General features: G+C 47.2%; 2 protein-coding genes across 2 annotated transcripts; both read right to left on the reverse strand.

The window, feature by feature from the left end:
* Positions 1-3,283: 3,283 nt before the first annotated feature.
* On the reverse strand, positions 3,284-6,442 carry AO090005000174 (cytochrome P450; the record flags this gene model as incomplete). The annotated part of the gene is made up of 3 exons (XM_023234232.1): positions 3,284-4,159; positions 4,212-4,739; positions 6,425-6,442. The coding sequence occupies 3 exons, from the start codon at positions 6,440-6,442 to the stop codon at positions 3,284-3,286; spliced, it is 1,422 nt and encodes a 473-aa protein (XP_023088843.1).
* A 2,110-nt stretch (positions 6,443-8,552) lies between these two features.
* Positions 8,553-9,900, reverse strand: gprC (the record flags this gene model as incomplete). Its single annotated transcript, XM_023234233.1, has 4 exons — positions 8,553-9,296; positions 9,350-9,600; positions 9,702-9,819; positions 9,892-9,900. The coding sequence occupies 4 exons, from the start codon at positions 9,898-9,900 to the stop codon at positions 8,553-8,555; spliced, it is 1,122 nt and encodes a 373-aa protein (XP_023088842.1).
* Between the last annotated feature and the right edge of the window lie 6,413 nt (positions 9,901-16,313).

Raw genomic sequence — 16,313 nt, forward strand, 5'->3', positions numbered from 1 at the left:
CTTCCACGTCACCAGACGTGAAGCTCCGTTAGGTACCTAAAAGGAATCTCTCGAGAGGAGTGAGTCCAGCGCATACTCCCTCGCGCGTTGCAGGCAATGCGGCATCCGAGCTAGTCCGTTACTGTGGTAGCCACTGTCGGTGTGTGGTAGCACATTGGACGAAGTAAGGACAAAGAAGTAAACGACCTGGCCATTGAACATGCAAAAATCGCTATAAGTCATGTGTATCACATCACGTACATGTCTCTATGGTATCACATTATTCATTCATCTATGTGGCTAACGGCTACTGATGCTTAATGAAAACAGAAGAGGAGTCTCCAATGCAGATTTGGGGAATAGGAAGACTTATTCTACGTCAAGAACTCCCGGTCGATGGCCTGATTTAATTTGTCTGCAGCAAGTTAGCCAGCGTCTTGTTAGGAAGTGAAATAATATACCACTTATCCCCTGGATAGCCTCAAAGGCGATAGAGTAATTCTCTAGGAACTTGACTATCAACCGTAAGTTGTGGTATAGCTCGTTCCGAAAATCGGATAAAGACGTGGTATCTAGAACATTAATGTCATCATGTGTAGTGTGTTGAATAGCCCGCGCTTTGAGACCCAGCATCAACATTGCATAGCTGGACTGCACTCCGCAGCATACCACTGTTGGCATCGTTCGAGGAAGTTCACTACCACACCCCCCGCGGGCGTACTGTGTATTAGCCAGGATGTCGCTAGTATGATTCGGGTAGAGTAGGTTATCAAGCAAGGTGACAATGTTGAGTGCTGCATGCAGGCAGATTTTGGATGACTCCTCGCTGGTGAACGGCATCTGAAGCTTGTGGATCTGGGTCATCAGCGACAAGTCTTCAACCAATCTAGGGTCGCTGCTCATTTCCAACGGCATATCCATCCGAGAATTCGTGTCCGTGGGTATCGATACATCTGGATGTCGTATAGAGCCGGATAGAATATCTTGAAATGCGCACAATCGGTGCAGTTTGATCCGTGCCCTGTGCCGTTAGCTGGGTTATCACTTTCTATGGCTGGGCAGTATTTACGTGTGTAGCTTGATCTCTGCAAAGTCCCTCATAGTCTTTGATGTCATGCGCTCAACGGATTCAGGCTGTGGCGCCATCTGAGAGACTAGGGGAGCATCTCGGCTGCAAAACAAAAGAGACGATATCTGCCTGTCAAGCTCCTCCATACGTTTCGAAACCCATGATGCGTCATCAGCCTCCTGCATCGTCCTATCAAGGTCACTGGCGAATACGGCCGATTCCACAAGGACCTGTTGGGCCTCGACGACAAGTTTCCAACCCTATGGAGATTGGTAAGTGATTGCGTACGAGCCAGTTTTAGACTTGTAGAATAACATACTTCCGGATATGGAGTTACAAACCATGGATCATAAAGATCGAAGGCTGGGGACTGTGAAGTATGAGTCATGTATCCAGTGCAGAATACGCATACATACGAACCGTTCCACTAATAGCCGATGCTTGACATGCCATCATATACTGGCTCAACATCAGCAACGACCGAACAAGTAATACATCACAAGAGACCCACCGTCATCCACCAAACTCTGCGTTTAGAATCTGCATACGGTTCCTCCTCTACTGCCTCATGCAAGGCCATACTCATAGCCAGTGCAAGCGCCTGGTTAGCCCGTTGAAGCATGCCATCAATGTTCCCTCGCTGTGCATACTCATAAATGCTAAGCATTGACAATGTCACGACGCCTTCCAGGGGTACTTCCAGCTTTGGATGAAACGGTGCTCGTTCAAAGGCTCTGGTAGTGTTGGCTAAACCAGTCTGGGAGTTTTGGCTCATACTGAGCAGCTCGTAGTCTTTTTCAATGACACCAAGGGCCGTTTGAGCAAAGCAATGTGCATATTCCCTTCGTCTCTTCAAATACTCTGTCGTCCTAGGTTTCTTTTCGTTTGGATGGGGTATCAGGGACAGTATGGCTGAGATAGCCAGGCTTAGAGGGCTCGTCGGTTCAAAGGTTGGCGGGCCTCTAGCTAGCGGACGGCTAGACACCGGCTGATGCTCAGATGGGGGCAATATGGGGAAGTAAGGATGAATAAAAACGTAATAAGCGTCAAGTCTAACTCTGTCAGCACAACACTTAATGGTAGTTCTGCACCCAAGCTTACATATCCTCATTACTGCCATAGAGTCGTACGGGACTGTATACCGATTTTGAGTTGGGGCTGGGGTTGATTTCGTCTACATTTGAGCCAAAGATAGAGTCAAATATAGAGTCAATTTCTGCAAAGGGCATTTCCACGCTGCGCAGCCCTGCCCCTGGGCCGCACAAACCTCCCAGTTGGTGGACCCATTCTATATAACACTCATTAGACCCTTGACTCTTACCAGGAGCATCTAAAGAACAGGTCAAGAATGGCTTACCATCTCCTGGGGTAGGCGACATCCCCGGCTTGCTGGAGGTCTTCGGTAGGCGACTTCCCACCTTCAAAACAGATGTTACTGTTTCGCAACGAACGACGTTCCCTTTATATTTCCTACTAGAACAATATCGTGGTCCTCCTCGTCGGCTGGGCACATAAGAGCAAGATCTTCCTTTCGCGACGCAGTTGGAGCAAACTGTCTGGCCATCACAACGTATGCGCAACGTACGACTGCCACAGGACGAGAACTCATTTAGTCAGTCATCCACTTCATATATGCCAGGAACCGCACCAAGAAAGACAGGCTAGTTTGATAGGCGGACGGCTGGACTTCTGCACAATAGAATGCCTATTTTCGAGATCGGCGGTCATATCTCAAATCCCGGTCAATATCGCGCAGAGTTTAAAAAAGGCAAGGATCGTACACTGTCCTGCAGAAATACTTCGTCAAGGGATTTGCGCATGGCATGGTTAGGTTTTGTTGTCGGCCGATGAGAAAAAATCCAAATCCCGAACAGCGTAAGCGAATCCCGACTTGATGTCAATCAACCATACAATCAAGTGGTCCATATGGTGGAGCTTTGATGGAATGAGTCTTGGCAACGGGTATGGCTTGGATGATCCGGCATCAGCCGAGGGCAAGAAGAGTGAGGGATTGGATCTTGCAGATCGGGAGAATAACTTTTCCTTTTCTCAAGGTGGAGTCACCTGCTTGCTGGTGTTTGCTTCTTTTGTTGGGTGGCTTTTTTCTCAGTGTATTTTAAAGTTTGCTTTTTTCAAGGCATGACAGGTTATTAATACTTCTACGCCTTGGACAGAGACGGGAACTAAAAAAACAAAAAACAAGGATTTTGCCATTTCCTGCTGACATGACACCTTTCAGTAGTTACACTCAACCTCACACTGATGCCCCCTTGGTGAGATTAAAAAGTAATTCACTGGCCGCATGTTCTCCCATGTCGCACTTGGCGCCAATCTGACCCCTGCACACTCTCGGAAGAATTGCGCCGTCGCCAAACGGAGCTCCATCCAAGCCAGATGAATCCCAAGACAAATTCTACCCCCAGCACCAAATGGTGAAAAAGCCTTCTTGGCAAGCTCAGAGGCGCTCGTCTCCGTCTTGAGCCAGCGGCTGACATCAAACCTCTCGGGATCTGGATAAATATCCCCGTCCCTGTGGATTGAATAGGCCTGCGTGGTCACGGTCATCCCTTGGGGAATGAAGTAGCCACAGAACTTCGCTCCACCTTCAGGTGTCTCTCGAGGCAGCGCCCCTGGTGCAGCCCCATAAAGCCTCAATGCTTCCATAATGACTGCATTAAGCAGTGGTAACTCCTCCAACGCAGAGTCATCGAAATCGGCGCTGAGGCTGTTGACTTCTTCTTCTAGTTCGCGTTGCAGTTTCGGTTGTGAGAGCACTGCCCATATGAGGTACGTAAGAGTGATTGCGGTTGTATCTGAACCGGCGACGATAAGATTCCCGGCCTCCAGCACCACCTCTTCATCGGTAATAATGCCGTCGCCCTTCTCCGACTCATACACCATACCAGCAAAGATGTTACGACTAGCATTACTGGTCGTCCGGCTGTTTGTTACCGCCCGCTGCCCATATTGGAAAAGGTAGTCAGTCGCACGGAACATGTTCTGAAAGGATGAAAGAGGAATGTGACGACCGAGCCACGCCACCAACGGAAGCTCCGCTCCGATTCCAGAGCCCATCATGGTGGATTCCAGCACATTTATGTATTGGTTTTTCTAAAACATTAGTCACAGGCCGGTGCAGCACGCATATGTGTATGCGACTTACTTTCCCAAGCTGAAGCATGTTAAACGACTCTCCGAACATTAATTGCCCGCTCACATCTGTCGCAAGGAACGTCCACCATTTCAACAAGTCGGATTTCCCGACTGCTTTTAACTCCCGCTGGATCTGAGAGACTGCCAATTGGACCTTCTCCCTGACAGCTGGCTCCCAGGTCCGGCGCAGCTCTGATTTCGAGAATGGTCGTGCAAACAGCTTCCTCCGTGCAGCATGTTCTTTAGGGTCTCTCATCGTAAAGACTCCAGATCTCTTGGAGGGGACGAACTTTTCGTACCATTTTGACTTCAGGAATGGAGATCCGGCGCGATGAATTTCCCTGAATTCAGCAAGTGAAGATATGTCGACCTCGTCCGGGGCAATACGGACAATTGGGCCATATTTCCGGTGCAGCTCGTGGACGAAATAAATGCGATTTCCTGTGAGACTTGCTAGCTTCAGAGGTAACCTAGTCAGGACTGTGTATAATGGGCCTGGGACGCGCCGAAGAGGGGACGTGAAAGCTGTATAGAGGACCTAGTATGGTGAGTCACCGAAGTATTGAATGAGCGCCCAGGAGTAAGCGCACACAACTAAAGTATTACCTGAACGATCCACAGCGCAAATGCAATGCCCAAGTATATCTGCCACTCCATATTATTAAGGTGAGGGATCGGTAATTCACCATGCAACTTGTTGTTTTACAGTCAGCCGGCAAGTTTCACGGTGTTTATTCTCAGATAGTAGCACAAATGACAACACTGGGAGCAACTATAAATGATCGCCCTCAGCCTTCTGGAGAGAAGCAGCCACCCTGGTCAATCAGATTAACACGTATCGTCTAGCACCGGCGTTCATGTCTGGATACTAAGTTATACACATTTAATTCGGTGAACCCCTCAGCGCGCTAGTTATGCTATGCTAGGTTGACTAAGCGGATGTCGCATTGTCGCCAGTCCGTCCAGCGGAAGATGTGGAGATACTTTGGTCACAGCCGAACACCGATCGCTAAGCGATCAACGGCAATCATTTTTGGGTGTACTCCGTACAGGAGAAAGCAAACCCCCGGCGAGAGGCTTCGTGTTGTCTTGAGCCAATAATATAGTTTATCAGCGGGTCGGGATCTGTTCCTTAACGTCAATGCTCGGTAATTGAATGGAAGCGAGTAAGTTGAATCATCGGGATCTGGACAGATTGTGGGGTATCCGTATCAGCTGATACAGTGACCACTGACTGGTCCTTGAAATTTAGAACGCAATAGCATTGGTCATAACCACCTGTAAAATAGCCAATAACTAGGGACATACAAAACTTTTGTACACGCAGAAAATGCCTCAGCTATAACAGTAGGCGGCCGCCGAGGTTATACACTTTACCATACCTAGTATTTGGATGTTCTGGATTTCAACCTAGTAGGTGGCCCGGGATATGGTTCTTCCGACAGTTAAGCGGTCCCACAATAGCTTTCCTTGTTTCGGCCTAGCTAGCTTGATTAGCCATCAATTCAAGCATTCATGAATAAGGAGCCACCAATAGCCTGTTGATATATCATGGCCTTCAGAGCTCCCGAGAATAGATATTACCGCAGCGGCTTGCAGCCACTCCAGTGCTGGACCCTCAGCAAGGACGGAAAAGACTTATTGGATCGTCCTGTGCTTCGCGACCTCGCAAGACATACGACGTCAGGCGCTATACCCCATAAATATGGTGATCACGATCGCCTTGGGTATCGCCTCGCCACACATATATATCTAACAGGCGAAAGGTTATCTAGTAAAGACGAATGCAGACGTTGCAAAACTACTCCTATTTACAAGGGCTGTGTCATCGCCTTTGGCGTCCAACATGGAGCATGCGCTACTTGTGTCCACTCCTCTGGAGCCAAGTACTGCAGCTTGTCCTCGAGAAGTTCTGGCCCAGCATTGGACAGCACCTCCGATCTTAGCGGGGTCGAGGACGGCGAAAGCTTAGCCAATGAGGCCTCTTACGCTGTTGCAAAGGGTAACAAGAGACAGCGTGTTGGCTCGGGAAAGGATGCAAAAATTACAACTACCGGTGCCTCCCTCTCTTGTCTCAAGGAGTCTAAAGCTCCCGTTGCAATTTCGTCGACTGCAGCAGCGACCCAAGACAACAATCCAGTTTTGAGAAATCGTGAGCTTCTTTGTCAATATTTTGGGCTAATGATGGGTGAAATCTCAGGGCAAATTGCAACAGGCGGGTACGATCACCTTGATGCTCATATTTTTAATGAGCTTAGTTTTGTACAAGTACACGATCGAGAGAAGAATTGTATAATTCCCTTTATACGTGCCGATTCTGGATTGACCCTCGATGGTATCGATACATCCACTCTTTGTGCTTTCCTGGAGAAGGGTCAGGACGATTTATCGTATCCCCTTATCTTTCAGGCTGCCGCCAATGGTCTTCTGAAACAGACTGTTGCAAACAACAATACATTGGCCGCTTATACTGCAGGTCCAGGACAGTCTTCGACTTCTACTCTTCGTGATACAGTTCGCAGGGAATCTGGGGCCTCTGCTACTGCCAAGCGCAGCTGGGCAGCAGCAAGTATGGATGATAGCTCTTATTATACCTCTGACGATGATACCTCTGAGGACGAAACCTGTGAGTATGACAGTACTGATGATGCTACTACAAAGGATGACACTACAGAGGATGATACCTTTGAGGATGACACTACTGAGGGCGAATATTGATAAGGTCAATACCAGAGCTGATGATACGGAGACAGAATGAGCTGTAGGCAAGGACTTGATGATGATGATGATGCTGACCTTGAGTAAGCAATCAAGCTTTTATATAGACACTACTGGACAACAACTATTTGACAAATTGCAATTACAGAGCCATGATAGCATACATTTCTCTATGAGCGGTTAAGTTCTGTGTCCCCAATCTGCAGACTGAGGTATACTAGAGGATAACCTTCTCTTCGTCCCTTTCCCCACCCCTTCTTTTAACGCACACACAGGGAGAGAAAGCAAAGGAGAGTTGGATTGCTGTCTTGGCTCCTATTAATTCCAGCGATGATCAGTAGGAAAACAATGTTGCTGAGAGTAAAAAAGTCACACTCACTAGGAGCCCACTAATTATATATATCTTCCACCAATAACTATGCACGACCGAAGTACATTTTCCCCCCAGGGATCAAATACTCTCACAATAGCCATATTATACATTATTCAACTAATTACTTCCAAAGGAAATATGTTCATAGTAGACAGGTGTTAAACATTGGACAGAAAAGGGACTGGTCTACCCTCCCCATTCATGAATCCATACAAGCTCAAACTAATCCCTCCTGGTCCCCATCAATTCAAGCATAATTCCGTATAAGCCGACATAAAACATAGTAGACAAGAAACCTGTCAACAATTAACAAAAAGACGAACTCAGTCTACCAAAAGTGCCATCAGCAAGCCCAAATCCTCAACGACAGTTCGCCACAGACAACCAAGTACTACGAACACCGAACTTCACGACCCCTTCCGAAGACAGCCGACATCGTAGCCGATCCTCTCGCCTCGGTTTGACGATCACGAAGATCCCTTCACCGCACTGACGCGGCGCGGAACGCCATCCTTTCAGCGACTGGCTCAGATTCTTAGTCTATTCCGTTCGTTGAGCCATGCTAAGGCGAACAGGAGCTCCGTGCTCACTCTCGTCGCTGATCTTGTTGGAACCCTTTGTATTGTGAGTTAGCGTGTATAAGAGTTGCAGCTTATATAGGTCCCGCTGTTTAATGAGCTGAAGGATCATTTTTGGGAAGTATTTGTCGGGGTGTGTGCATGAGTAGATCGATACTAGGGCGTTATGGGGTGGAGTTGTGTGTGAAAGGTTATTAGTTTTTGTATCTTGTTTGATTGTAGATATGGTATCTATGCTATTCGAAGGTCTTGATCACAGGTGCTCGCGTGTTTGAATCTTCCATGAGAAGGCTCGTCACGGCCTATACATCATTTGTTGCAAATCTTCGTATCGTATCTCCTCCCAATAAGAGACATGTGTGAAAAGGTAGAAGGAAATGCTATATATGTACATGATAAATGTAATGAAAGGCAGGGATAGACCAATCACCCTGGAACCAAAATAAACACAGAGCCGAGGGTCTGGGATATCAATATAAGCGTCATGAATGATAGAAAAGGTAAGAGGCCCCCAGAAATAGAAGGGTCGGGCGTCACTAATAAGCGTATTATGTCAAGAAAGTGTATGAATGGGAAGAGAGCGTGAGTAAGAGGGAAACAAGGAATAAAAAGGGCATTCGACATTAATTCGATAACGTTAGGAGTTGGCGTGAGTAAGGGCTACAGGCCAGTCGACTGTCGACTATCTCCCCCACATCCTAGCGCTCTGTGCAGGGCCTTTGCCGTCACCAATGGAGCCTTTGCTCGACCGGTCACTGCTTTCAGCCTCCGGGTATGCAGGTTCATGGGTGATTTCAATTGTAGTATGTTGATACACCTTTCCTAGAGGGGCCAGTTCCATGCCGGAAGGTTGCACGATATTGTCGGTAGATCCTTCGCGCACAGTGTGACCGAATTCATCGTCGTCTTCACGGTGTCGATGGGTGCGTAGAACGCTGATATCAGTCCGAGTGTGCTTGCCTTCTGCGGCGGTAATGGTCGTAAGATGGTCAGTTTTCCGGTTTACGCTGCTTGCAAAGCGGTTGTAACTGCGATCGCGACTCGGTTCGGACTCCAGAATGAGGTTTCGGCGGGTGAGCGTGTAGAGAAGGACATCAACTAAGCCTGAACTCGTGATCACGGCACCAGCGACACAGAAGAAGGCGATGCTTGGCGTTTGACCTTGGGCTGTTGCCATTCGCCCTGCAGCAAGAGGCAATGATAGAACAATGTACGCAACCGGATAGATAATCATGTACCCAATGACACGTCGCAGGCGCTTGAGACTTTCTGTTTGACTGTTTCCGAGAATCGCCGATTGCTTGATCCGACGTCGTAGCTGAAACCACATGATGGCGTAAAGGCAGACAGTCCCGAATTCAGCCAGGAAAATCCAGATATAATGGGTCCACAAACGGATTGGCTCGTACTCTTCGCTGATCCAGCACTGGTATTACGTTCAGCAATTGATTTCATATCGGGGAAACGTAGGACCCTTACCCATGCGCCCGATGGGATGAACACAAATCGTCCGTGAGCTGCAAGTGGAATGATAACCAAGATGGCTACAAAAAGCCATACACCAACCACACCACAAACAAAGACCCGATGGCTCAGTTTGTGACCTAGTGCTACCAGAATAAATGTATGGACAGCAATTGCAAGCACGAACAAACCACTGCCGGGATCCCCGATCTGCAGCCAGAATCCTTGAAGAAAGCAAGCCGCTGAAGATGCTTCTATTTTGTTCTCTGTAATCCATTTAAGACAGATCAAAAATGCGAGTGATTGTTGCAGATCGGCCAACACTAGGTTGTAGATAAGAACGATGTACTGATTGTAACCGATATACCGTGCGTAGTTGGAGCGCCAGAAGACCAGCCGATAAGTGATAAATAATAGCAGAACCAAAGTCGCGATGAAAGATAGGAAGGCCATGACCGTGACCGCAATAAGACCCTTGCGTTGGGCTGAAGGTAAAGGATCGATATCCAAAGTAAGGCCAGCGTCAGTATAAGCCAGTCGTCGTGCAAGGGAGTTACCCTCGTCATCTTGACTGGCCAGCACACTCAGCACCTGAGCCAGACTCATTGTCGTTTAACCTCTCGTAGTGCTGTTCTCGATTCTGCTGTTATCATTCTTCGTGCGACACGTGAGGAGGCCGTGCCCCAGGGTAGGGCGAAGCTGTCGAAACGATCTTAGAAACAGGAAGACGAAAAGCCACCTTGGGGAGACACCGGTTTCTCCGGCAGATGTGGTATGTAAATCGTCGGGCTGGCACCCTATGGAGATTTAATCCAAAGCGGAGAAATATCTAATATATCCGCTTTTCTTCAGGGGCTATCCATATCCCTATTCCATGATGGACCAGCTATCAGCATGAGAAAAGAAAAGAGGGGGAAGACGAGAAGGTTAAGGGCCACAACGAAAGTAGTGCAATATTAATTCTATTATTTTTAATTCTTTAACTAAAATTCTAAAATGGGGATTGAAACTGAACTACCGACATTGGGCGAGTGGACTGTGTGGAGTGGCACCTCTCATCCGTAGGCCGCGCAAAGCTTTTATTAAACTCTGATGGGCTTAGTTATCTCCGCCTCGACCAACAATTCCTTTATGAAAGGGACTGACTCCACAGGTCTGAATGGACTAAGCAGTAGTAAGTTTACTGACCAAACTTGGAACACCGTACAGGGGCAACCTTCCGGACGATCAAATATGAAGTAAAAAAAAAACCTAATGGACTTCTGAGCCCTGGATGTGGTGTGGTGGTTCCTGAAAACTCTGGACACGAGGTTCCATGCCAAGAAAAGTAAGGCCACGAATGTAATCTTAGGCTGCGGGGGAATTGAGGAGGAAAGGCTCAAGGATGTAGTACGTCGTAAAATTCCTTGGCTCTCGTAATTCGACGTTAGATAACCTTCCCCACGAGCTTACGGGGTCAAATTGCCCAGTCAGAATAAGGGCAAAAGTGGTAGCGTTGAACCAGATGGGTTCCAAACAGCCGTCGTCTGCATTTCGCCGCAGCTGTAGGGGGCTGATTTGGGCCCATTGTGGCATAAGTGGACTTCTACCGACCCCAGGCAGAAGGATATTATTGCACGGAAAATCTCGAAACAGGAGTAGTTCAACTTTGCCACCACTCCTCCGTGACAGACACACAGACACCGGATTGGCCGTTAGGTGCATACGTAGTGCGTTAAAGCTGGAAATTAGCAAGAATAGGAATGAACCGCCGCAGGAACCCCGCAAAGTTTCCAGGTCAAGCATAATGAACGTCTCGCTCCTTTCTTGGTGACCGAGAGAGATAAGGCTTCTCCGTCGAAAAAGAGAGGAGAACCCTAAACAAAATTGCATTAGTGTTGCCGAGACTGGAGGGAAAGAGACAATTCCAGAAATCCAACCGTCTCGAGACTCTCAAGACCCGCTACGTCGATCGATGTGGGTAATAAATACCGGAGATCCACTGAGGATTGGAGCATTGCTCTGTAACCATGTATCATTTATTCCGTGTGCTTGTGTAATGAAAAACTGGCAATTGATTGGTGTACCTAACCCACTTCCCGCTAGAGACTGTACTCGGTACTCCGTAAGTATTAGCCACGCTCTAGACACTGTCCTAGTAATTGTAGTGCATACAATAGTAACAATCCACCCGTGCAGCAGACGATCGCTTGTTTGTGTCTGTTGGTTCAACAGACATGGCATAATCTTAAACTGCAACGATCCCTTATTGAACGATAGTGTGGGAAAGAGAAGCCCCAATAATGAGGCTGCATGTGATGGCTCATAGTCTGAAAGTCATTCGGACAGCACTCTTAGCCATAAGGAAGAACTCAGCGATCAGACGAATCAGGCCTTCATATATTAAACGTACAGGGGATGAATGAATGAACACATGGATGGTATACTCGGAGTAGGTATGACCATGGGAAGTCAAGGTCTTTTCCCACGGATTGGCACAGTCGATTGCTTGTTGATGCTTAATTCCGCTTGTTAACCATGAACGAGAACGAGAACGTGACCCATTCCATTGCCGCATGACATGAGACTATTCTCAAATAGGCCTAATGTGTTTCTAGGCTTTTCGGTTCCATTTCCAGATTGGGCACGGAAGCACCAGAACTGGCTTCTGGTCTTTTTGATCCTTTTCGATCATAACTTTGTCTTTCTAGGTTTAGTCCCCCGTGACTCTCCTTTTTCGCCTTCCTCATCAGTCCTCATCGTCATATGCATATGCAACTCCATGTGGGTTCAACTTTGCCGTCATAAACTTTGCACCAAATGATCACTACCATCATACCTCATAGTTCAAATCAGTCGAATCTGGATAGCATTAACTTTCCATATCCTCCCATCTGCACCTTCCGTCGGGTACAGCCTCACTGTCTTTCTTGTGGATACTTCACTCCCTGTGATAGGTGGTACGGAGTAAGGTATGGGGCAAATTAGCGTAGTCATTTAATCATTACTAATTCTCCATGACATTCATTTGACTTTGGCTAATGTGTTTACTACTGCGGACAAGTGCTACCTCAAAACCTAAACCGTCCTCCACCGGGTGTCAAAGCCCAGCTGCTTTCTGAGATTGGACCCTGTTAGAGTACTGTACGGAGTATCCATGGACCACAATCCTCAACTGGAAAGCCATGGCTGCCACATGGCTGCACGGCGCATGCAGCTCATCATTGCCTCAGAAAGGAGAGCAACTCCTTCCCAGTACTAGTCAGCCGATAGCGCGTAGACCCTGCGTGTTGACGGATGACTAGCATGAGCCTCGGTACTTTGTCGCAAGGTTCGCGTTATAATGCCTTGAGTGTTGATTAGAAATTCTCATCCTAGATCACCGGCAATGGTTGCCTGCTGTCCATCACCGCGGTCCCGCGAGCTGAGAATAGGGTTGGGTTTCCCCCGAGCTAAATCTTATAGCTCTCTAAAATGAACCTAAAATTTTGCTTCTGGAACTTCAATCTTACAGCCACCGACGCCATTGATCGGCCAGCCTTTTGAGAATTCTTCAGCTCTGAAAGTAGCTAATACCAAGCATTAGCAACTTTGCGTTTTTCAGTTAACTCGCCGCGGATCTCAATTAATCGATCGCACAATTATGGCGACACACATACAGGATATGCGTCACATGAATACACGAGGAACAAGACTTTTTTTTTTTTTTTATTTTACTTCTTTGGATGGACATCATGGCTCTAAGAGACCGTTCTATGGAAGAGTAGATCACGATTGACACTATGGCGGACTAGAGCTCTGGGCAAACCTTGCCCTCCGAAACGAGCATTCTGTCGTTGCCATATGCAAGGGGTATGCACGCGAATGTACGTATGTTCAGGATACGGTCATCTTCGCGAGATTGTCATAATCTCACCCTAAACTTTGTGCCACGTGAAAGAGTGGGACACCAACAGAACGCCCAGTTCACAAACTTATTGAGCTAGCTGTAGGTACTAGGTACATCTTCTCTTGACTGAAAAATGCAGCGGTAGCGTGCACTACCGGGACTGCTTGGAACGCTACATTTGCAAATGAAATTCAAGCCTATCCAGCCCATGTTATAGGTTGAGCGAGCCTGTGCGATAATAATTCGGCGTCCTGCCAGCGAACCGACGCTCAGTTCAAGTGCGAAATACACAGTTTCTGAGTACATAACGATTTTCATGAAAGACTACACCGAGTCGCTGGTTGACCATCCACTCGTGTGGGTGTGGTGAATGGTTTTCATTCTGATATCTTGTCGATCCGGCAATTCGGCAGCTTCGCATTGGGAAACAAGGTGGGCTATCTTAATGATAGCCGGTATTGGTCGGAGTCAACCGGAAAGAATCCGGTAGACCCATCAGGGAGTATCAGACTAATTGAGGATTCTAACCACCAAAACTGGGCCGATACACAGCGTTACCACCGCGGCAACCATCGTTCCTTATATATACTCAAGCAAACTCAAGCATTCACCCATACGGCTGTATCCAAGACAACAACAAGTTTCTACTATGCCAAGTCTTGACGTACTCCGTACGTGACCCGACATACCCTAGCTTTGAGGGAATTATTGCGCTTCTAGTAAGCTTTAGTTCCAGCCCCTGAGCATCCGTCCATGGGTCCGTCCAGTCTTGGCGTGCCTCAATTTTACCCCTCGATCTCTTCCGGTCCCAAACAATCGGAATCCATTCCATGGACTTCCACCGGGAAGAGGTTCCAGATGATTGGTACAAAGTCTGTGTGTATGTGTCATGTCATCTCCACGAATCCATATTCATAGCCATGGGAGAAGAAAGTCTTCTGCCGATACCCCACTCACGACCTGCGGTCTGCATCAGCATTGCGCATACTTGTGCCCGTGTCTCTACGGTTGAGAACTCTCCCATGGGTGTGACTGTGTAATAATACCTTTTGACCCGCGATGAACAAGGTCTGCAGCCGCCCGTTGGTGATTTTCTCGATGGGTCTTCGTGCAGGCGTCCACTGAAACCCACCATCCAGCGACTGATCAGCGCAGGGATCGTTCGCTGATGATTGTTAACATTCCTTTGATATTATGAACAGATCCATCGGATTTCCTGCTCATCCTTCCGAGATCCTTCTCGATGTCTTGCACGTGCACTTCTACACAGTATATCCACTACTCTCTATTGACTTGCATTGATTTTGATTGGGTTGACAAAACTCTGGTTCAGATCTCCACAGTGGGAAAAATTCCCTACTTTGTAGTTCGATGGTTCACACTCAACAACCCACTTGAACGACGAGATAAACTTCCAAATCTGGCACCCCCTATCTAATCATCTCAACATCTCGGGATCTTCCCTACCGATATTCTACTACATCTAAACCCGAGACTGTGCCTGATGACCAGAAGTTGTACGCTCTCAATATTGAGGTCCGAATCTATGATGAAAGACAAATTTACCGATATCTAGTATCACAGTATAATGACGGGAGCGGGTAGAAACCCGGTTATAGCGCGCGGTACTTGTAAAATCTTCAGCTCTCCTGCCGTAAAGACCTTTCTGGTTCAGTTCCAGTTGGCCCACGAACCATGGTTCCAGACGGCAAATATCGCAAGCGCAATGAACAATATCAGGTAGCGAAGGGGAAACCCAAGCAAAAGAAAAGGGAAAAGATTTAAAAGCAAGGTACCCAGACGGTCAACAAACTCCTTTTCGCATATCAACCAGCTAAACTGCATAGAATGCTTAAAGATTACTAACAAAACCAAAACATCCACAAATGATACAAAACCCTATGCACAATGCAACCCTGATAGTAACTCCAATAGTCCAAAGCTAAATATATCATACCCCAGAAGAGCCTCAGGCACGCGTCTCCTGATTGAGACAATAAACAGTTTAGCCTGATGGCGCGGACCTGCTAGACCATTTCTTCCAAGAAACTATTTTCTTCCTGCCTCTCAGAATACTACCCTATGCCCAACAAACCTACCAATCACAATCCTTACTCACCCAACAACGACATACACTTGAGAAAGAAAAGGACTCATCCCGTCTTGGCACCATCCACTCAAAAAACTATTCCTACAAGGAGGATCAAAAACACATCTGAGAGGGAGAAGGAAAAAAAAAGACTCATACCCTTTTAGCCCAATTAACCGAGGCATCCACTCTAAACGCATGATAGCTCGTAATCCAGCGAAATCCGTAGTCTAGACCCCAACACCTTCTATCCAAATTTCTTCCTCTTGTGGAACTCATTTTGGAGTCGAGGAAAATCCTGATAATGATAGACAATCTAATCGACGGATCGTCTACTTCTCCAACTCTGCAGAACAACAATAATGGATACTCCTTACTCCTTCAGTTTAGCGTGTAGTCCATGTGTTGTAGGTAGGTGGGGACATGGAATTATGGGAGATTTGGAATTTGCTTAATCAAGGGGCCACATTCGGGAACGTGCTTTGGTTCTTGTTTCTTGGGTTTCTGTTGGTTTTGTTGGGTTTGGGTTTGGGGCTTGATGCGGAGTAGGTTGTAATGTAGGTTATCTGAATTGACCTGCCTGTATTGGAATATGGGTCTTTTTTTTCTTTGTTTGTACTTGGCATCGGGTGAGGAGGTACTGCATCTTGTGGGAACTGGATGACTGGGATTTGGGAGCGGGTGGATAAGTTGTGGTATACTATCGTGTGCTAAAGGAGATGTCTCGGAGAAATGGCTTGAACTCCTGGTGTTTTAATTGTGATGTGCGATGTGATGTGTATCTCAACTTTGGGAATGTTGTGTTGTGTTGGTTGGTCTATTGATTGCTGTTCTCCTGAAGATAGCTCTATCTTTGCTAGGTGCTAGTGCTAATAATATGCGCCGGTGATGGAAGGGTAAAGTAGAATACAGTAGCATTAAGAATCATGTCAATCTGTACCAATTGTACATACATACACCGAATGGAGCTGTACTGCGACTTGCACACGTAGTCATTCAATAGTATCAAGGGATTCTCATGA

The sequence above is a fragment of the Aspergillus oryzae genome, chromosome 1 (assembly GCF_000184455.2).
Source record: "Aspergillus oryzae RIB40 DNA, chromosome 1".
In the NCBI taxonomy this organism is placed as follows: Eukaryota; Fungi; Ascomycota; class Eurotiomycetes; order Eurotiales; family Aspergillaceae; genus Aspergillus; species Aspergillus oryzae.